General features: G+C 40.8%; 1 protein-coding gene across 2 annotated transcripts in view; it reads left to right on the top strand.

The window, feature by feature from the left end:
• The window catches only part of TAFA2 (TAFA chemokine like family member 2), a 389458-nt gene that overhangs the window by 343774 nt on the left and 21946 nt on the right, over window positions 1-23738 (top strand). For both annotated transcript variants that reach the window (XM_074374647.1, XM_010948968.3), the window contains 2 exons: window positions 8953-9105; window positions 10237-10361. In XM_074374647.1, the coding sequence (XP_074230748.1) occupies window positions 8953-9105; window positions 10237-10361 (278 nt within the window). The remainder of the gene's footprint in view (window positions 1-8952; window positions 9106-10236; window positions 10362-23738) is intronic.

Genomic DNA, 23738 nt, shown 5'->3' with positions numbered 1-23738 from the left:
TTCTGGTTGATAATTAGCTTTTGTTAATTATAACTTTAATTTTAAGAAGAGAAATATCCCAGTCAGTACATTTTGGGGTCAAAGAACAGAGACATCATCAAATTACCTCAGGGGAAGAGGGGCTCACTGAAACCCCATCTATGGAACATGTCAGGAACTGCGGTCAGGGAAGGCAGACCCAAGGCAGCTGGCGGAAGTGCCCGCTTTCTTGTCCTTTCCCTCCGCCATGTTCTTAGCTCCCTCTTCCGCCTCCTCCGAGTCCCATCTCTCAGCACCAGGAGGCAGAGGCTCACACAGAGCTCGTCTCCGGTCTCCTGACTCCTGATGCCAAATGACCTTTGGGCTCAGGAGTCCATTTCCATGTGGCAATTCTGTGACTTTTCCTTCAGATCTCCCAAAAGATGGATTGGATTGCTCCACTTTTTCAGAGCAGGTCTTACAAGCAGAAGTTTCTGGACAACTGAAAAGGAGACCAGTAGTCCTGACATTTACCTCCCTCAACATCACTTCTCATGTAAGATGTGGACATAGGTGTTCCTGCCTGAGCTGAGGGGCAGTGCATCTAAAGTTCCCCCAAGCGCATCTCCTGTCCTGCCTCTTTCTCTTCACACAGACCGAGGGACGTCCTCTGGCTGAGAGTTCCCTTCTCTTGACGGAGACCGCACTGTTACTAGGATTGTTACCCTTTAGTGGCAATCTGTTTCTCCCCCAATTTTATTTTTTTCTCCATAAAACTGGAGCAGTTTTAGAAAACAAGCTTTGTAAAAATGTCACTGGCATTTGGTTAGTTCCTTCCCGATCATCCTGACTTCATAAATTATGTGAACTTTTGAAATTTCATTGAGCTTTTTAAATGGTCATTTCTTTTAATTAGATTGCTTCAGCATGAAAATCTAAAACTGTGCCCTATTTTTCCATTCTAATGAATTAAAGTGAGAAATTAGCTGTCTCTAAAAGTTTTTGTTTCAGCACATTTTTTCCCTGTTCAACGTGATTTACAGCAACCCAAATCCACTAACTAGCTTGCATTTCAGGTGCCTATTGGTGCATGCAGGTGATGCTTTATTTCTGCTTAGGTGTAATGCACACCTCTGGGGGGCTAGTCAGGCTGGATAAAACTGTTAAATAGGAGTGTATGGAGACAAACAAAATTTCAGAATCAATGAGACAAATCAGAAATCAAATAAGAACTGAAATCTAATGGAGAGGAAACCAAGTAGGAACAAATTCACAATTTGATGCTAAATTTACTCTCTTCTGTAACTTATCTCAGATTAAATTTTTTTTACATGCATCTCATGTCAACACAATTAAGTATATATAGAGAGAGACTTTTTGAAATATGAAGTTAGAACTTTCACAGAATGCAGATAACTTTCCCTAACAGCTATGTCTTCTAAATTTATTTATGTTGCATCATTTTGATATTTGTTAGTTACATGAATAAAGATAGCATTTAAGTAATGCTATACCATTGAAAAGCAGTCTCACATACATTATCTCATTTGGTCTTCATGTGGAGCCATTTTAGAGATGAACAAACCAGTGCTTTGAAAGGTGAATGGACTTACGCTTCTGCTCTCGTATAGGTCACGGCAGACTCGCACGGAGGTATTTCAGTCCCAGAGCCCATGTCTTTTTGAGGCCACCACGCATTGCTTGTAGGGACAGTGCGCTGTCCTGCCCATCATCTGGAAGTGCAGTCTGTGGCATGTGCATGGAGCGCTTAGAGAAGGAATTACATGATGGTGTTTAAGATCATGGTTTCTGGAAGCAAACTGCCTACATTCTCATCTCTGGTTTTGTCTCTTACCAGCTATTTTAACCATGAGTAAGTTACTTGCCATTTCCGTGGCTCAGTTTAAACTGAGGATAAACTGGGGGTAATTGTAGCTTCCTCTTTAATGGTTGCTGTGATGATAAAATGGAATAATCCTTGCGATACGGTGAATATTCAATAGGTGTTACCAATTGCTGTTATTCCTGAAGCTGTTTCCAGAATGAATGAATTATTCATACACACAGAATGCGATATGCAGTGTTTTGTGCTCCTATTAATCAAAGACCAGTACCCACTACTCAAAATGATTCGTATACATAGTATTCTTCTGGGAACCCATTTTTCATACTTGTGTATTTATAGCTGTTTTATAGGTGATGAATAAAATGTGACCATATGAACACATGTATAAACGTACGTGTATATAATTATATATTATCATGTGTGTAAGTATGTAATTTTTTAAAATTTATGCACGCATACAAACCAAATGCTATTTAATTCAGTTTCTTCCAGAGAAGGTAAAAAGTCGTTGGAAACAAAGGTTTTGCTAATATGCCTTATAGGACTTCATGCCAAAATATTCCAGTCATAATAGCTTTGCAGAACATTTAAGAATCTTGATATATAATTTAAGAGGCAGTCACTTAAGGCCATGTTTCTGGGGAACCAACAGGCCCAGATCCTGTTGTTGAAATGAGATGTAGGGGTACTAAACCTGGAAGGCCACAGTTAGAGCTGGACAGGACCTGGCATTCCTGTTTTCATGAGAATTAAACCTTTGTGTATCTAGCGTCATTTCCCAAAAAATGTAGGCGGCAACTCTTTGTGTTTCTGCATCACATCCAGGGAGGAAAAAACAACAGAAAGGTGTGTTTTTGTTGTCTTGGTTTATCTTTTGTGACTCGGCAGTGGTGGCATGAAGAAAACTTTTAGTTTGTCCTTTTTTTCATTTAAATCTTCTCCAGGGGGCCTTGTATCATTTGAGTACGATGGTTACTGATTGTTTGTGAAGCTATTTTGTTAATTTGGAAAGCCCTAATATTTAATTAGGTTAGTTTATCATGAGCCCTGACTCTGTGTAGAGGATTCTAGTAACTGCTAGAGTTTTTTTTTTTTTACAGTCTCATTAACCTTTTAAAGGAAAACCACAGGAATTAGTTTTACCTTCTTAAATTGCTTGTTTACCATTTATTAAACAAATACCACATACTGAGTTGTTTACATGAAAAATTAGTCTTTGTCTACAAGAATTTGGTGATCATAAAAAGTTAAGGTATATAGCAGACAAATAAGAAAACCATGTATGTGTCAATGTATGCCACGCCAAGGTGACCTAAAATTTGCTAGAAGATTCATTTCCCTGTTTTAGGGTATTTCACTTATCATATTTACTGGCATTTTTTAAAACATTGACCAGTCAATATTCTCCCTATCCCTGCCTTCAGACCCTTTGAGTGCAGGATTATCCATGCATCCATCCATCCAACCATCCATCCGTCCACCCACCCACCCACGTCTACCTATCTATCATCTATTATATTTTTAAAAGGTTAATTATTCCTCTCTCATTCCCCCACAAAAAAACTTTACAACTTTAATTTTAATAAGGAGAGCAAAAGCTAACAAGAGGTTTTTCACAAAATCCTATTTCTCACAAGGAAACTCAACCTGTGTGTATGCATTTTACTCGTAGGCAGTGAAGAGAAAGGCAGGTCAGGGCAGAAAAGCCTTGGGTCTGTGAGTTCTGCTCTTTGACGTGGCCTTTACTATTAAGCCCTTAACATTTGGTCCCATGTTCTCTGAAGGGAGACACTCCTCTCTCCTTCCCGGTGCAGCTCATTCCTCATCCTTTTCTTCGTTGTCCCCTATGGGCATCATTCCACCTCCTTGCTCCTCAAAGAAGAAAAAAGCACACTTTCCTTCATCAGAGCTCTGACACACTGAGCTCAGCCAACACAACTCTTATTGTAAAATAATTCTTTCCAATTCTTTGAGTTCTGTGAACATCTAAAGAACATTTTCTTGTTTCTAGTCACTCTGCATTGACTCAAATAAACTGGAACAATCCAGGTTTTGGGCTGTCACGCTTCACTGACTTGTCCTCTGACTGACACGTTTGGAAGAACACGTCCTACTGCACAACCTGGGAAGCAGTGGGAAGTACTGCCGTGCAGTCAGGGTAGGGTTTTGCGGCGGGAACAGACCGCCACCGCATTTTAGGGACCTGTAACACCTCAAGGTTTGTTTGTCCCTCGCAGGCCCATCATGTTTGGTGGGGACTCGATTCCATGCCTCTTCACCTGGGATTCAGGTTCATACAGTCCCCACTATAAAGAACGTATTTGGGGCAGGGGAGATCATAGGATTGACTAGTATATTAAAGTGTTATTTTGATTCATAAATTTGCAGCTTTGGGTTTGGCTAAGTGAACCATGATAGATCCCTAAAGCCTTAAGATTAAACGTGTGTATCAACATAAAAATGACAGTTTAGATTCGTATTTTTTGGCATGGAAGATGCCCAGGGCATATTTTTTTTTTTTTATCAAAACGTAGGGAATAAAATCACTGGTGTCATGGAATCCCATTCATAGAAAATCAGACTTGCATTTCTACTTGTGTACAGTATGCAAGGAGAGCTATCTGGAAAAATGTTCCTCAAAACATTGAAGATGGTTAGCTCTGAGTGGTAAGGTTTCAGGGGATTTCTTACTTCCTAATTTGTACCTGTCTGAAATCTTTATTGTTTTACAATAACGTTTTACCAAAAAAAAAAAAAAAAAAAAAGGCCATAATTGATTGCTCTGGTTTGTGGGGAGGAATCTGGTGAAAGACACATTCGCCGTTAAAGTACCCACACAGACTGACGTCCTTTGCTTTTGCTGGTAAGTTACTTTTAGCTTTCATTTCTTTGGCCAAAGCAAGTCACATCACCACATCTAAATGTAATTCATGGGGTGGAGAAGTACGATTTTTCTTGTCAGGCAGAGTAGAATTTTGGCCTTTTGATATTGGCATTGGGAGGGGGAAGCCAGATGCAGATTTTGCACCTGCTCATTTCCCCCCCCCCACTGTCTGATAAAATCTCCTCATAACAGAGATGGTAAAATGGCCTTGATAGATGCTGAAATGGCACATCTTTCTCAGGGGAGATCACCTCACTGTGTATGCCTGGCTTCTGCCGTTGTGTGGAAGGGACAAGAAGAGAGCCCAGCCACCATGCAGCTCTCCCTGAAGCTGTCTCAGCTCAGTGCTCTGCCCAACAGCCTCACTGTCTGAAGGAGCCCTCATAATCTCAACTCTAATGTGACTTCCATTCAAAGACTTGCAGGACAAATCTCATCATGACTCAACATCTCTGTTTCCCTAAGTCGCTATCAGAAGTCCAAGCATCCCAAATAATCTGCCATCACACAGATGTTCACCTCCATGGTGCTGTAGTCCCACCCCCTCTGCATCTCCTGTGTCCTCTAGTTTCCGGTGTGTATCAGCCATCTCCCTGCCGGTGAGTCCTACTGCTCCTTTGCAAGAAACTGACTTTTCCTCTTTGAGATGTCTATTTCATATTCTGATTTTTCTTCTCAAACATCTCTCATATTTCATAGCAAAATGAGTCTGATACAAAACTCTGTCATTTTCTCACCACCTAATCCCCTCACACCGCCCAGACTCTATTCACCTACCCCACCTTCACTTTTGTTAAAATGGATTAAATGTCCCCATGACAACCCAGTACCAACCTCCCAGATGCCCTCAGCCTCGATTCCATTTTTCCTCTCAAGAACATTCTTTTCTAATTCCTCATTTTCTCTCCTATATTGTCAGTTTCTCTTTCTTCCAGATTATTCCAGCGAGCAAGCACTCCTTTATGGCAGCCATTAAAAAGAAGTTCCGTGACCCTTTGCTTCATTCCAGCTGTTGCTTCATTTTCTTCTTCCCTTACCGGAAAAAAGTTCCTTGAAATAAATTTTTATTATTGTCTGCACAGTTTTACATCTCATTCCCTAATAAACTTACTTTAATCATGCTCTTATTTTCATCTTGCCACTAAAATGATTTTTACCAGGATCAATGCTAATAATAGCGAACGCAGGGTGCCTGCTCTGAGGCAGGCAGTGTTCTAAACACGTTATACATAGTAACTCATTGAATCCTCCAACCGCCCGTAGGAAGATGGTGCTATTAGTACATCCCTCTTTGAGGTAAGAAAAAGTGCTAGTCAGAGGTACTTGCTGATTTGCCCAAGGTGACACCGCTGTTAGGAGGAGCTGAGATTTGAACCCAGCTACTCTGGTTTCTGGAGGCTATGTTCTGAACTGCTCCATCATATTACTTTTTTAGTGGACAGTTATTTCTCTTCATTTATTAAATCTTTCAGCAGCATTTGACATAACTGATCAATGCCTCCTTCTTGAAATATTTTATTCTTGGGTTTTCCATGGCTTTATCGCATGTTCTTTTCCTCTTATCTCATGCACTGCTTCTTCTCAGTCTTTTTTGCTGTCTTCTCCTTCCGGGTTTAGCTTTTGGATGACTCTCTCCCTGCTTCACTGTTGGTAGCTTTGCCCTGGTAACTTGGTCCAGTGCAGGGCTTTAAATACCACCTATCAACCTAGATCTCTTAGGTGTGTCTGTGTCTGCAGCCCACGTCTCTTCCCTGAGCTGCATTTCACAAATGTCGCTGCCTGGTTTACATCTTTCCTTGCGTGTCTTGTAAGAGTCTCAGACTTAACACAGACAAAATGAACTGCGGTCACTCTGACCCAACCCAACTTTTGCCAAACTCCCTTTTCCCAGGGCTCCTCTATCTACCTGAACCACCAACTTCGAATTCCTCAGGACAAGTTTAGAAGTAACCCTTGATTCTTCTTTCTCTCACAGCTCACATGCAGTCCATTAGCAAAGTCAAGCCAACTCTTCACTGAAACACCCCCCGCCCGCTACTTCTTCCCAGCTCTGCCGCCGGTAGCCTACGTCCCATCCTTTATCGCCAGAACTCCTGCTCCCCCTTCCTAACCGGTCTCCCTGATCTTCTCTTGCTTTCTTCAGTCCATTCTCTAAAAAGCAGTCTGAGCAAACTTCTAATGAATGAGATGACAGCATTTCCACCCAAAGGCTTTCCCTTGCAATGAGAATAAAATCCAGTCTCCTTCCCGTGTCATCCCTGCCCAGACACCCCCATCCTGTGCCACGTTTTCCTCAGCCTCTCAGTGGATCAGCCACACCGGTCGTCTTGCTGTCCTGGAAACACACCCCACATCTCCCCATTTTAGAACCTTGTCATTTGCTGCTCCTTCTCTTTGGAAAGCTCTTCCTTTTTTAGCTCTTCATAGTGGCCACTTCCTTCTCATCACTCAAGCCATCATTCAGGTGACTTCCTCAGAGGGGTCTTCCCTGAGACTCTCACAGAAACCTGCCTTCCTTCCCAGCCTGATTACTCCCAGTCACTTCACTGCATTTCCTCCCAGGAGCTAGAACATCTAATGCTGTCTTAATCATTAACACCTATTCATTATTTGTCTCCTCCACAGGAATATGAGCTCTTTGCGGGGAGAGTCTGTGTCCTCCTTATGCGTTGTTGCATCCCCAGTACTCAAAGCCGTATCTCATATGTAGTATTGACTCAGTTAAAACGCGACTGAGTGCGGTTCAGTGTAGAAAGCAGGATATTGACTTGTATATTACATAAAGCTTTCAGTAAATTAAAGCAAACTGAATCATCCTTAGCTAAGAAAATATTTTCTGGAGCCAAAGAGTGTAGGAACAGTCTGGCTCTCAGGTTGTTAGCTTTTGTAGAGGTAGCCTGGTGTTGGAATCAAAAACAGAATTCTCCATGTGTACCTATCGTGGCAGAAAAATCTTTGCGACATTGGAAATGGTATCTGCTTCTTGAAAGTTATTTTGAGGATTTTGTTCACAACTGTATGTCATATCTAAGTTTCTTGGTCTCATATGAGGGGTGAGGTGGACACTATATGTGGTTTGTTCTCTAAGACAAATCCAAGCTATCTAACTTGAGTCACTGCCCAGTGGTTCCTCATCTCTAAGGAGAAGATTAATATAAATGCATGATGTACTGATCTCACTTACAAAATGGGTCTCAGTATGTTTATTACATGAAACAACTTCAAATCTCCTACTTTTCTATTTGTCTGTTTTTTTAAAGCATCAATCACATGCTTTAAAATTTCTGAAAGCATAGTGTTTCAACACGTTTTTGATTTTAAGCCGTTTTTATTTTTAGCAGATGAAACTTCTGCTTTATCATTTCACAGTAGTGTTAATAGTTTGAAGTAGAAATGCTGAGGCAAACCCCCCCCCAAAAAACCAAAAAACAATGAAGGCAAACTTGAACCCTATCATGATGTGATAAGTGGGGTCCAAAAATTTCAATTGCCCAAAAATACTTCAGTAGCCTTACTGTGAGGTTAACAAAATGGGTGAGGGAGCCTCACTGCTTAGTGGACTGGGTTTTCCACGCGAGGTATAAATCCATCCAAGTTCTGGTTGTGGTTGTTGCCATTTGGTGGCCATTGTCCCCTCAGGCGAAACTGAAGGGAGAGATTTGTGGGTCTTGAGACTGAATGGGATTTTCAGGAAAATGGCAGCAATTTCAGAAATCATCCAGTTTGTTCATTTCCAGGGAAGAATCCTGAGGAGGTGGATTCCCCCTTCTGCCTCCTTGTTCCTGAAAAGCAGTTCCCTGCCTGGCCCTTCCATTCAGCCCTAGAAGAAGAATATAACCTTTATCAACCCCGCCCACTTTAAGTTTCGTCTCAGCCCCAGAACAGAGCACTTTGTCCAGTGGGTTATCTTATTTTGATAAAAATGTTGAACAAAAAGATGTTTGAAAAAAAAGTCATATGCAAATAAGTATGTTTTTGATGGTACCACGTATTGCCTCTATATTTTAGACTCTTCCAACAGCTCATTCTAATCTAATCACTAATTGTTCCTGCTTCACCAAGCATTTACTGATGGAAATGGTTGTACCACATTTAGAAAAGAAATCAAATCTGCATTGTGGAGTCAGCATCATTGTATTTCTAGTTTCATGCATGGTGGCTCCCTTATAGAGCTATGTTTAATGTGCCTCTAATTAAAAAAAAAGGGGGGGGGGTCTCCACAGCTTTCTCAGCATTGTCTCATTTTTTGTTTTTGTCCATGCAGCTCACCATGTTAAAACAGGCACTTGCGAGGTGGTGGCACTCCACAGATGCTGTAATAAGAACAAGATAGAAGAACGGTCACAAACAGTCAAGTGCTCCTGCTTCCCCGGCCAGGTGGCAGGCACCACACGAGCTGCTCCATCGTGTGTGGACGGTGAGGCTTCTTCCGTCGCTCGTCGTGCTACTGTAGCTGGGGCTGCTCAGAACTGGAAGCCCACTGTCAGGCTGATGACTGGGCTCAGTCCTGGGCGACCACACCATAAATCATGTGGTACATACGAGGACATCTGGGGAGAATACTGGAATCTAAAATATGCTGGAAGGAGTTTAAGATCTTAAGCAATATGCAGCTTTGTGGCAAAAAGCATTATAAAGAGGTTACAACGAGTCCATGCGCTTCTTACTTTGATACCATGAAATACTGATTTGCCTGTGGAGAGCGAGTGTCTGTGTGTAAACTATATTGGCAAAGGAAAGATGAAGATAGATGATTAAATAATATGGGTACCTAAACCCATGCATGGTTCCTAACGATGAAAAAATAAATACCATACATATTAGTGAGTGTTTAGTTATGGCTAGAACTCACCTGAAATATTGTTATAGAGACTCATAAAAAACATTCTTTATTGGAGGATGCACCTAATTACAATCGGCTATAAATATTTATGCAAGGCTATATAATTGATGTTATCATAAATAAATAATAATTTAAGTGCTTACATTAGCCTGGTGCGTTCCTCGTGATGATGGTTACTGCCCACGGTTAAAAAAAAATTACGTTAACTCCAACACCTTCCTGATTTTAGCCTACTGGTGGAAAATATTACATTGATTCTAAAATATTGATTCCAAACTGATCGTGGACTCATTTCCTTACATGTTTGTGTAAATCAGTACGTGCATACATCCACATAGTTTCTTTCCAATACCTTAGTTTTCATGAAGCTTATATGTTTGCATGAAGAAATTCTTCAAAAATGTGCCCATCATTAACAGTACTGTATTATACACTTAACATGCGATCTACCTTCTTAAAATGTTGTGTTCTTTCCATAAAAAAATTTTTAAAAAATGTTTTTAGTCAGAAAATCTAGATTTATTCCCTTTGGACCAAAAAAAAAAAAAAAAAAAAAAAAAAAAAGAAGCATGCTTTAAAACCTAATCTACCCACTGGTGGGAAAAACAGGTGGCTTTTGTTCCTCTTTAAATGTGCTCCCATAGCATTAACAATGCCAAAAAGAAAATAAAGAAAATACTGAATTGATTTTCCCGTCTCTCAAAGCTTCAATAGTGGAACAGAAATGGTGGTGCCATATGCAACCGTGTCTTGAGGGAGAGGAATGCAAAGTCCTGCCAGATCGGAAAGGATGGAGCTGCTCCTCGGGGAATAAAGTGAAAACAACAAGGGTAAGTGCACAGCCACCTCGGGAAGGTGGGAAAGCAGAAGTCCTCTGAATTCACAGCGCTGGGAGCTTGTGCGATGACGTCTTTAAGTGGTGGTTGTAGGACGAGAGAGCACTGCTTCCATAGTACATTTGTTCCCATTTTCTCCTTAATTCTTTTTTTTCCATAGCACATTTTAATTTCATTCAGAATAACATCTTCTGTAGATTGCCATCAACTGTCATGTTATCTAACACACAGTTTGTTCGTTCACGGGGTACTCACGTGACCCTAATCCCTCATTATTCAGCTGCATAGTAATCTGAATACATTCTGAAAAGAGGAGATTTATATATGAGTCAATAAACACTTCCCAACTAAGATTCTTTCATTTTTGTCAAAGTAATTATTTTGATCCCCCTGATTTCTGGATCAATAAATAGTTTTCTAATGGTCAAGACTATAATCATCATCATGAGTTACCAAGAGGAGTTTTCACATCTCAGGGTCAATATGAAAGAAATGCTGTGCAGACAGTGATGCACTTAGCTTGCAATGAGTGGTTTCTCGTGGAGAGGAGAGAAGTGGAAAATAGTTAGCTGTATTCTTTGATTTTTCTAATTACCTCAGTGGATATTTCTGGACTGGAAGAATTTAAATTCTTTGTGGAATCAGCAAATGCAAGTTCTGTCTTATTTTGCTTTTTGCTCCGAGGGGAAAGCAGACTATTGATTAGAATTGGATAATTAGGGACTAGAACAGAATAATGTTTTGTAAAAAGTAACATAAAACTAGGGATGGGTTAATTTACAATATTGTTTAGCAATGGCAGTTTTTAAAAAATTTGTCGGGACATATTCAAGAGGATTATTTTAAAATCCCATCAGATATATAATGTTGAGTAATACCTTTAGTCTACTGACTAGTCAGACATACACAGAAATAAGCAAGTTTATCATAAATAATAACTTTATATTTTGTCAAATTTTTCATGACTCTTAACTTGTCGGTTAAATGCTCACACACCTTTCCAAAACCCATGGAGGGCATGATCAGTTAATGAGAAGAATTGTTTTATTCAGTCAGCACATGATACAATCCATATTGATTTGTTAAAACCATTCTGGCAATGTGAAATTTCCATATAAGCCATTTATAGCATGAAAAATTTTTTTTACTAACACTATTAATCCTTAATTTAAAATAGCATGCATAGAAATTCCTGAAGATTTAAGATTCTGAAAGTTTTAAAAAATAGTGAGCTATGTCTAAATTCTGCCTTTAATATGTCAGTAGACACGAAGAAGCTAACGTTTATTAGATACTTAAAACATATGCCATATACTGAATAATGTGTTTCATGTGAATTAGCTCATTTCATCCTCTTAATAGCCCAGTGAAGAAGGTACTATTATTATCTCCTTTTTACAGCTGAGTAAACCAAAACTTCAAAGTGTTAAGTGACTTCTCAAGGTCATAGAGCTCATTAATGGGAAGTTAGGGTTCAAACCATACGTTTTCATTCCTGAACCTACTCTCTTAACCTGTAGTTTATACTAGGTCATTTAACTTATTCTTAAGTAATAGTGATGAAAGTTTTTCTATAATTCTGTTCATATGAGGTAGAACTTTATCACTATTTCTAACTGTTTGGATCACTGAAATGAAAAGGTCCAAGATCATGTGATCTAAATTCTCATAATAAATTCTTTCAGAAGTGTTGCTTCGCTCCCTGTTGGGCTGTATTCTCAATAGTCCAGACTTAAAATTGATGACTTAGCTTCAAAAATTCCTCATAATGTGGTGAAACTAGACGGATGAGAACTCATGAGCAGAGATGACCACATCTAGGTCCTCTGGTTTGTTTCCATTGTAAGGTGTTACCCCACATACAGTGGACCGCCCTTTCTATTTTTCCTTCATCTCTCTTTCCCCAGAGAACACCTGTTAATGAAAGACCTCTTTGAAGAGATCGTAGAGAGGTTTCATGCGTAAGTAGGTATTTGTATGAAATTATTTTTAAGATTCCTCCCAACCCTGAGAGTCTATGATTCTCATTTAAAAAGGAGAAATCATTATGTGTAAGAGAAGACAGGAGGGCTTGAGAGAAGGAGCTTCTTGAGCACAATCAAAGCAAATTATTATTATTTTTTTTTCCTTCACAAGAAAAAAGACTGCTCTTGAAAATGAAGCTACTTAGATATTTTCAACCAAAGGATCACCATGGCATTTCAACTGGCTAGGCAAAATGATATTCAATTATGAATGTTAGTTTGGCTCACAAAGTCCAGTTTGGGTGAATTTCCCTGAGGCCCCAAAGAAGCAAAGTTTCCAGCGTCATCAGGTTATTATTGTTCCTCCATCTCCATGGAGATAGTCCCAAAAGTATAGGCGATAAGAAAAATTCTTGAAATTGTTCTGGCACATTACTTTGCCCACAGTGGAAGTGTCGGAAAGAGGTAGTTTTTGCCACATATAAACAGCAGCAATATTATTGAGAAGAAATTGGATCGTTATTTTAATCATTGGTGTTACTGTCCACTTGCCAGGCTGTAGTAAGGCGGCCATGGCTGTAGTGAGCCAGGAAGCCAGGGAAGCCCTGATTTGGCAGGTCCTCGCCACAAAGGGGGAAGTCTAGAAGTTCATCAGGAATAGGTTACCAAGTAACTGAAGAGCTGCTCTCAGCCAAAAGCCATTTGGGTTTCTTATGCGGGATATGTTGGTCTTGTGGGATTATCACTGCAAGCAAAATGGCTTGAGAAATGATTAAAATTTGCAATAATGGACACCCTCCCTCATAATTGCTCATATCCAATCTGGAGTGCTTTGGTAGACTGAACGTTAGGAAAAAAGCAGTCAGCCAAAAACAGCAATGAGGCTTGTTTGGCCTTGGCAGAGATGCACGATACTTTCCAGAACTGACTACAGATCAGGGGCTGGGCGAATTCCTCATTTAAGACTAATTTGGAATTTATATTGTACTTCCCATAAATGCTAATTATATCCTCCTTCTGTCTTTGTACTAGATTCAGGAAGCTTATTGTTCTAACCCATTTTCTAGTTGTCCTAACAAGGGGAAAAGGCAAAGAACAGCCTTTTTGGAACATCAGTATTTTGCATACATGCTCTTCAAAACCCCAAACATTTAATCTGGAGAGAAAGGAGGATGCAAACCTTTGTTTCCTGAACTCAAGTTTTCACCTTAAAGGTGAAAACTTATGAGTGGATCTGACATCTGTAACCATCCACTGTATTACCTTAAAGAACTCCAAAGTCACAAAGAAAGAAAGGAAAGGTCGTGAAAGCCTTTTGGTTTCAAACTCACTTTCAAAGATAAATAATAAAGAACTTTTCAAAGAGTCTTAATAAAAGAATAGTCTTGCCAGTGTGGAAGAGCACATAATTATGTGCTAATTATATGATATGAAAGACGCAGAGGGGAAAGGTGCTGTAGGAACTTGTAAGACTTGAGGAAAAAAATCTTTGATAACATCGTTGGCATCCTCAGGAAAAAAAGGACTGTGATTCTCACTTCTTTTAATGTTTGGACATTCTTTCTCTGTGGAATATCTCCTAAAAGAAGTCACATTCTGCTTTTAGGATTTACAGCCCTTAGCCATTAGTGTGAACTCCAAACCCCAGTGGTCATGCAGCTTTTATTGTCTGGTTCTTACATAAGGAAAAGTGAACTTCACTTGATATTATGAAGATTTTATATTTTCATTAGAAATATTATCGTTATGAATCATGAATCCTAGATCTATTTATTTTTCATATGCTTAAGAAGACATTTTCTGAGTAATTTTTAACCAATTGGAATTCTTTCATCTTTACTCATTTACTTAAAGTGCCTTAAGCAGATAAGAGCACTGTAATTTTTTAATGTCCCTTCAAATATAATTGGATTTTAAGGGTATGAATACGATTTTATTTTGTTGTATAATGCAGTGAAAATCAATCAATATTAAAAATTTTCTATGCATAAATATTCTTTATTAAGAATGCTCATATATGATCAAAGCAACAAAATCAAATAGGAAAGCATTTACTTAGTGCGCTGGGCACTCTAAGTGCATGGTAGGTATTATCTCATTTAATTTCCCCAACTGCAGTAGTTACTAATTAGAGCATGATCCCTGTCCACGAGGAGCACGCCCTTTGTTTGTTTTTGTTTTTTGGGGGGAGGTAATTAGGTTTGTTTTTTAATTGGAGGTCCTGGGGATTGAACCCAGGATCTTATGCATGCTAAGCATGCGCTCTTAAGCTATATATAGACCCTCCCTGCCAGGAGTGTGCCCTTGAGTGGGGGGCATGACGAGTACACAACTGCTTTACCCTTTTTGTTACCCATATGCAGCCCACTAGCAATAAACACTGGGATCAGTGGTAAACAGAAGTCAAGAGTAACGTTGTTACAATAATGGGGGCAGCATAAGCCTCCAGTTCAGCTTCCTCATCTGCAAAAAAAAAAAATGAGGATGTTGAGCTAGATTCAATTTCAAGACTAACCGATATTTATTCTTTGATTCCACGTGCCAAGGACATTTCTAACTTCCTTTCCGGCTAAATTTATATGATACTTGGTAACTGGCTAATCTCAGAAGATAGGTGATGCTAGGTTTTTAATCCTCTCCTGCTAAGGGAGCAAAGAAATAGCATTTTAGGATGCTTTGCTAATTAAAGCCTCCAGTCATCCCCTTCCTGATGCTGCCCAATTTTGTACCAAGACCCAGTGACTGTTCTCTGCTGGGGGGTCTGAACAGTGTCCGGGGGTGCTGTTCCAGGCCCAAGGCAAAGGAAGAACACAGCAAAAGGAAAAAGGTTCGTTTCCTCACCTTAAGGTGGTGCAATGTGTGTGAATTATTCGTTCACAGGCTGTCTTCTTGCCTTGCCAATTTCGGGGAGTGTGGTCCTTTCTTAACAGACACATTCCCCGTTGTGTCTTTATTTCCTCTGTGGTCAGGCTCTAAACTGCACCTGGTCCGCAACACAGACCACGATGACCTTTACGGCTGTGGGTTTCCAAATTATTCTGATGGTACCCAAGTAAAAAAAAATACATCTTACATTGTGATCTAGCACATATACATATACAATACATAACACACACAGCACACACACAGTCACACTCATACACACACACTCTCACACTTTCTCTCTCTTGCACTTACACACTCCACAGTAAAATTAAAGTTCTCATTTTGGGGGGGTTTCATTTCCTTTCTCCCTCACTCCCTCCCTACCTTCATCAACCCCATAAATTGACTTTTTAACCTGCCACTATGTTACAACATGCAGTTTGAAAACTGCTCCTTTAGAAGTGGTGTTTGATTGCTTCTTGTGTCGGCTCCATGGATGTGATGACCACTGCACTTGCAAAGGCACAAACTGCTGAATGGACAGTTTTCACATCAATCCACCTTTTACATTTTAAATTTAAATATTTTTAGTCAATGTTTTGGGGTAAAAAAATTCAAGAAAATCTTGTAAAATATGGATTTCATAGGAAAGAATGTATAAACTGTATATATTGTTTCCTTCAACAAGTATTTATTGTCTATTATTGCAGGTGGTAGTCTAGGTTCTGGAGCACAGCACAGGAGGGGAAAAAAAAGAGATGAGAACCCCCGCCCTCACAGGGCCTATATTTTATTAGAATGTATTGGTTTTCTGTTGCTGCCTTAGCACGTTTAGTGACTTACCCACATTTAGCGACTCGATCCAATATCCGCTGCTTCTCTGGGGGTCAGACTTCCAGGCGCAGCAGGGCTCAGCCGGGCTTCCCAGGGCTGAGCTCAGCGAGTGCGCTTAACCGTTCACGCTGCGCTGTGCCTCTTTCCTGGGGACTCCAACAGAGAATCTGCTCCCAAGCCCGTTCAGGCTACTGGGCGGAACTGGGTGCCTCGTGAACGTCGGGGTGAGGTTTCTGCCCCTGGAGCTGCCGTCGGGGAGCCTCTCCCCTCCGTCAGCGCGGCTTCCCTCATCACACCGCCGCCTTCATCGTCAAAGCAGCCAAGGTGTGCCAGCCTTCCTCACACTTTGAGTCTCTCCGACCTCCCCCTTCCCCCGCTCTCCGCCGCCTTACTCTCTGGCTTTTAAAAGCTCAAATGATTACAGCAGTCTTGCCCAGAGACTGCGGGATGGTCACCCTATTTTAAGGTTAGCTGATAAGCAACTTCGATCCCACGGCAAAGCCCCTTCACAGCCGGGCTTAGATTAGTGCTTCTCTGACTGCTTAGGGCACAGGAATCTTGGAGGTGCGCCTACCTACCAAGGGGCGCGTTCTGCCTCCCCAACAGGGGGAGACAAAAATGAAGATAAACGAGCAAAGCATGTAGTATGGTAGGTGGTGGCAGGTGCTGGGGAAAAGGTAAAGCAGGGAGGGGGGACGGAGAGTGTTGAGTCGGGGGAGTCTTCGTTTTGGCTGAGACCATGAAGGAGCTGGGGGGTGAGCGTGCCCTGTGGACCACCGCGAGGCTCTCCAGGTGCAGGGAGGCACGGGCACAAAGCGCCCGCCGTGGAAGCCGCCTTGGCGATAGCACACTGGAGACAGCAGTGGTGCTGGCGCGGCTGCGGGAAGTGAGCAAGGGCAGGGGCGCAGATTTTCGGGTTAGAAAGGTACGTGAGGCATGTCACAGCCGACTTCAGTTTTTGTCCTGAGCTAACAGAATGAGGAAGGTGCCAGTAGGTGAGTTGGAGAGAACTGTGGGAAGAGCAGGTTCTATGTTTTACATTAATAGCCACTAAATCTAGCCTATTTAATTTAATGGAAAATTATATGCTGTAACATCTTAAATTTGATATTAAGAAGCGTAGATGAAAATTTTTTACTGTAGTAAGAAAAAGATGCAGACGTTGAGTGAAATTCATATTAGAAAAGATTTTAAATCTCAAGTGATATGGATATTTGGGAAAAAAGCACTTAAGGAACTGTATAATTACTCAGATAATATTAAGTTTTCAAAAGTGAGGTGGACAGAAACAAGTTATTCTATCAAAGGATTTTTTTCCCTCAATTAGATTCGAGTCTAAGGGTAGGCAGGACACCGAGCCAGGTGTCCAGGAAGCAGCACTATAAAATGCGGCATTTTCAACCTGATACTTTAAATGTAAGAGCTGCTTACTTAGTTAATTCTAATTTAATAGAGCCAGGAGTGTCTCCCTTGTTATTTCTTTAGAGTTGTTGGAAATTATTGCTAAGACTTTAAAAAAATGTATCATCAGGGCTAGATTTCCAGAGTTTGGCCTATATTTTTACAACTAAAATGAGAAATGGGAAGCACGTGAGTGCTTTGAAGTTCCTGTGAGATGGAAATGCTTCCGTGGTACTTGAGCCAAGTGTTGATTCGTAGGTGTTACTCTGAATAAGGCGCTTATAACCTTACAAATGATGGTGAATGTTCGCACATTGTAATGGAATCTAGTTTGGGCATCAGAGAATTTCATTAGCAACCATGAGGCACATCTTCAGGCTCTTTCCTAAGTAATATCCCTGTCTGCTAATGGAAGGCTAAAATTCTGTCAGGGATTTGTTTTTAAGATTGAGGAGCTTGCTGTTTGTTCAGAGGTATTTCTGGGAGAGGCAGCACGCATCTGTCCCTGGAGCGCCTGGAAGCAGAACGGCACCCCCTGGGACTCGGGAGAACAGGGCAGGTGGCGCAGGGCGCCCTGCCTGCTGGGATTCTGTGCCTCCTCCTCTTCCTGCGGTGGGCAAAAAGCCTTCCTATTAAACAAAAACGACCTTTCCTGAATACATTCTCTCCTGCCTGTTTCCCTCCTCTACTCTTCACACGTTTTTAACTGGAATTTAAATCTCTTAATCAATAATTTCAGATACAATTTTATTTTCTTTGGAGAGTGGGGTAAATTATCCCGTAAGCTCAGAATTCCCAATGCTTTGCACTTAGATTGTGGAGGAAGACACAGCTATGGCCTAATCCCCAAATCTCTCTAGGATGAGAGTGAATCCCAGCTCCCTGCCAGGTGGTCCACCTCTGATTAATGGCCCCGCTGGCTGAGTTGTGCATCAGACAAGGGGTGGAGTTGAGCTTCACTCTATAACCTCATCGTTTGACCTCATCAGTGATACCCAGGAAAGTTCTGGAGCCCAACTTTCAGTGGGCTAAGAAAAACAGAAGTTTATGTAAACGGTTTTGTAGATATTTACCCCAGAGAATAGAAGTACTAGGAGTCACGTTTTAAATTATTTGAAGATATATCATGTGAAAGAAAAAAATATATATTTGTTTTGTGCAACTATAAAGAGTATACTTGAGGGCAAGGAATACCTGTCTTGGTGTCATCTCAGGACGGTGTTGAATGTGCTGCCTTGGGGAACAGTACGTTCCTCATTTCTGGAAGTCATTCATTTGTAACCTTAAGGATGAGCAGAAATTCAGAGCTGACTAGTTCAGTTTACTAAACAAACACAAAACAGCTTATGCAGAGGCATGGAGGTGTAGAAGACAATGTCTCACTCTTGGAATTGAAATCAATTCATGGGGGAACTTCATGTATGTGAGCATAAGTGGGGTGACAGGGTATTCCTGGGAGGGGAAGCATTACATTTTTACTGCCAGGCTGGAAGGCTTGGATGCTACCCTCTAAGCCGTTGCTGAATCACTGAATAACCTTAAATAGGAGAAGAGAAGGGTCCAGCTGACACCTTATCAAGTCTGTTTGGCTGCAGTGTCTCAATCGCAGGGAAATGAGGGAAGTGTGAAATAACGGGCCTGAACTAAGATAGGGATTGATCTAGTGGGCGTGTCAAGGGCCAGGGAGCAGAATCTATAGAAGTTGGTAATTGAATATAAGAGGTTAGTGAAAGAAAATTCTAGAAAGATATTTCTTGCTTAACCTAGTTGGTGATATTAATGGATAAAGCTATGGTGAGGTAGAGATATCAACTGGATAGTTTGATATATTGCCATAGAAACCTGAGAATAGTTATCCCCTAGAAGCTGTTGAAATGCTTACTTAAGAAGGCTCTCTCAGAAGGAACGTGTTGAAAGGGAAGAGCATCAACAACACGTTAGCAGGTAACGTAGAAGCAGGTGCCTGCTAAGGAACGTGAAGTGTGGACAGAGAGCTAGGAAAACCAAGAGAGACCAGAGTCTGGGAGAACATAGAGGAGGGGGCTCCAGAGAGCCAGGGCTGTCAGTTGATACCACAAGGATATAGAACCTACAGACAGAGTACGTGGCCTTTCAGTTTCTTTCTGAACATGGTATTTGCAAGAAATAATGGAAGTTCATGATCCATTAACTGAATATTATTTACTCTCTCATAATCTTAAAACTTGCCTCCTAGTTAGATGGTGTCATTGGTCACATAGTGTAAACACTGCAGAATATGCATCTATTTAAAACAGAATGGAGTGTTAGCAACATTTTTATTGTTTTGTGTTTTTAAATTGAAGTATAGTTGATTTACAATGTTGTGTTAGTTTCTGGGGTACAGCATAGTGATTCAGTCATACATACATATATATACATATTCTTTTCCATTATAGATTATTACAAGATAGTGAATATAGTTCCCTGTGCTGTACAGAAGGTCCTTGTTGTTTATTTTATATATGATAGGAGTTTGGGATTAGGAGATACAAACTAATTTATCCATTCCCCTTCCTCTTTGGTAACCATAAGTTTGTTTTCTATGTCTGTGAGTCTGTTTCTGTTTTGTGAGTAAGTTCATTTGTCTCATTTTTTTAGATTCCACATATAAGTGATGCCATGAAATATATGGATTTATTTGTCTGACTTATCTACTTCACTTATTATGATAACCTTTAGGTCCATCCATTGCTGCAAATGGCATTATTTCATTCTTTTTTATGGCTGAGTAGAGAAACATTAAAAAAAATAAGAATGTGAATCCCTTTTGCAGAATCAACAAACTCGATTCAAGGGAGGCTTATCCACTCATTCGTTCATTCATTCTGGAGATCAGTTGTAGGTCTGCTTTGTGGCTATGTGCCTGATACTGTGGTAGGCTTTGGGGATTCAATTTTTAAAAAAACATTATGACTCCTTGCTGTCCAGGAGTTCACAGTCAATTGGAGAGAAAGTCAATAAATCGCTGTCAGGTGCAGAAGCGGCGGGACAGAGGTCTGCGCCGGTGCCACAGGAGGATACTGGCAGTTGGGTGTTGCATGACCTGTAACCTCCTAAAACTCACGGATAACAGGTTTTTAGGCCATTCGAGGGCAATTTATTCAGTACTTTGTTTCCTTAGTATGTAGTGACTAAGCACAATGAAAACACTGTTCTGTGACATCAAGACTGAATCGTTTTCACTTTTGCATCTGGTGCTGCGCTACAATAAGGAAACAAAATGCTTTCTCAACTAGACGACTTTCCTCTTGATGAACTATTCATACAGAAGAATCTAACACTGAATGAGTACTTTTCGGACTAGACTTTTAAATCACTTGAAAATTTTCTACCAGTTATAATACGAGGAGGGGAAGCGGAGGGACTTTGTGTATGGGGCCACAAAAATAATGCTGATTAAACTGAAAATAATTTAAAATTGCCACCAGCAAATAAGAATATTGGAACCTTATAACATTGCACACACTTATTAATGATTTGAGCTTATAGAACACTTCAAAACTTTAAATAGCATTATTACTTACAGCAAAATCGGCCACTCAATTAAAATGTGATCCAAGATACAAAACTCAAATTGCCAAATTAAAGCAAAGAAACAAAAATCTTTACAGTTTATACTAAGCCAGGGAATTCCTTTTATGTAATGTTTTATATTGAACTTGTTAAAAATGAGAGTTATTTAGCTGCTGAATGTACCTTCAGTATTAATTGTGTTTTGCTCCTATTAAGCAGCAATGTTGGCTTCCCATGATTTACGGTCGGATTAGCCTAGTCAATAAAGGGCTGTTATGCTGAGGTTCTGCTTACTGTTGGCTATTTTTACCTTTATCTTTTATTGCTTATTCTCTTCTGGTGGCAAATATATTTTACCTTTACCTTGGATCTCCTATTCTTATTCCAGTCCTGTTAAAGGAAAACTAGGAGAGAGAGAGAGACAGATTAAGTAACATGGGGCAGTGTAAATTCATTTGCAAAGGATGTTTGCAAATAATCGAATGCAATCTCTGCTTTACAACTTTAAAATACCCTATTCTTGAAAGGGCTGTTTGAGTAATTGTGGAGAGAGCCGATTTGGTCAGCCTGTTTCTAGGATTCATAACTGAGATGCTTTTATTCTCTCTTGAAATAAAATTGAATATTCTCAGCAGACACTTTGGCTGACAGATACATTTAAACAGGTATCAAGATTAGAAATCTCTGCCTCCAACTTCAATTACAACATATGATCGATTTGTGAGATTACTGAAGGCAAATGTCCGCCAGACAGCCAACTGTTGTTTGAGATGAAATTTCACAAGTGAAATAAACTTGTTGAGCACACCCCTGCACATATAATACAGATGCGAACTATCTGCCTCCACGTTATAATTTTGAAGACGTCTTATGTGAGCTGTAAGGGAATTCCCTTATGACTAAAGCTTATAATAAAAGCTGTTAATGGTAACTTTTGACAAATCCACATTTCTCCTGTGTAATGGTCTAGTAGACTCTACTCAGTGAAACCATATCTCATCACTACATATGATACTGATGGTGTAATATGAAAGAAAAGCGTTCATATCAGTGGATTAAAAAAATCTAGAGCAGAAGTTCAGTTGACCCTTGAACAACACACGGTTCCACTTACATGTAGGCTTTTTTCAATAGTTCTATACTGCTGTGAGCGCCACGGTAGGGTGCATCTGGGGATGCGGAATGGTATATGTGCAGGTTGTCAACTGTGCGGGGGTGGGCACCGCAAAGCCGCACGCTGTTCTAGAGTGGACTGTGTTTTCAGTAGTACTGTAACCTCTCATATGAGTAGGGGTATTTTTGGTAGCAATAGTAGCCTTCCACTAAGGCTTTAGCCTTTCAGAAGCTACTGAAATTACTGAAAAACGGAGACATTGTCAGGAGGGATCAGGTGATTTTTAATTCTGTGGCCACTCGCTGTGCAGTCATGTTCAGTCTACCCAGCTTATCAAGGCCTTATAAGCTTAATAGCACCCTCCCGTGTCTTCTGTGCTGTGATTTTCTTGGCCTTATTCCCACAAGTGTATACCAACCCCATCTCATGATGCAGGCTTACATAGTATGCTCAGCAACTCCAGGGTCCTCCTGGAGCTCATGTGCTAAGGGGCTGTTAGTGACAGCGTCCTGAGCTTACGCATAATTAGATGTCCCTCCATTTGAGTCTTGCTGATAATTTATGGACAGTTTCCTTTTTCTTCACCCTTCTATGAACTCCCATACCATTTGTTTTGGAATAAGCATACCTGATTCTCCAGGGCATTTCTCTTTTGATCTAGCACACAATGGGGCCTCTATCGACCAATCACTATGGTAGATGCATCTCTGTTCAAGATGCAGATGTCAGCCACCTCTTTTTGGCTTTACAAGAGGAACGGTCACACTGAGAGAGAATCTCAAGTTCCACTAGAAAGAAGTTCAAGAAGTGTTTTGTAACTAGCTCAGTCAGTAGATGATCTTTTTTTATCAGTAGGTGGTAAAGAATAGGCGGCATCGTGTGTTCAGAAAAAGTCAAGGGCAAGATATTAGTCAGTATGATGGTTAATTGTATGTGTCACCTTGTCTGGGCCAGAGTGCCTACATATTTTATCACTTTTCAGAATGTTTCTATGGGAGTGTTTTTAGATACAATTTACATTAAAATTGGCAGGCTTGAGTAAAGCAGAACGCCCTTCATACGTGGGTAGGCTGGTGGCACCGCCTCCGTGCTCTCCTGCCTTGTTTCAGCTATGGGGTGGTTTTTCTTACGGTTGCTATCTTCATGCTCTCCCGATGCCATGCTCCAGAGTGCCAGTGTCTCCTAGGAGGGAACTTGTACATGAACCTGGTATCCTGGTTTTTATGCCTGGTGCCCTGGTTTTTGCTCCTACTACCCAGGGGAATGTCTCGATCACCTGGCACTAGAAACTATGGAGTTGGTATTTCGGGATCCCATGAAACTGCAACAATCAGAGCAACAGTCCTTGACAAGCTTCCACCCCCAGGGTCCAGGACAGGTGGCAGACTAAAGCACACACCGGTCTCACACCCAGAGGCTGCCTCCAGGTCGTGGGGCTCTGTGGGCCAACAGGGCTTACGCTGGCAGCCCACAGGACTGCATGTATTTGCATCCTTTAAAAACTGCTGCCTGAGGGTCTAGCTTACATTCAGCCTGAATCTAGGTGCTGGTTGAGAACCCCGCTTTGGGACACTGGAAGGTAGTGGCTTACCATTACCCACCAGGAGCTAATACAAATAAAATAGACTGCTTGGACAATCACAGAGGTCAGAGAAACAA

Source organism: Camelus bactrianus, chromosome 12 (genome assembly GCF_048773025.1).
Source record: "Camelus bactrianus isolate YW-2024 breed Bactrian camel chromosome 12, ASM4877302v1, whole genome shotgun sequence".
Lineage (NCBI taxonomy): Eukaryota > Metazoa > Chordata > Mammalia > Artiodactyla > Camelidae > Camelus > Camelus bactrianus.
The sequence above is the reverse complement of the archived record's forward strand: the minus strand, read 5'-3'. Positions and strand labels throughout refer to the sequence as shown.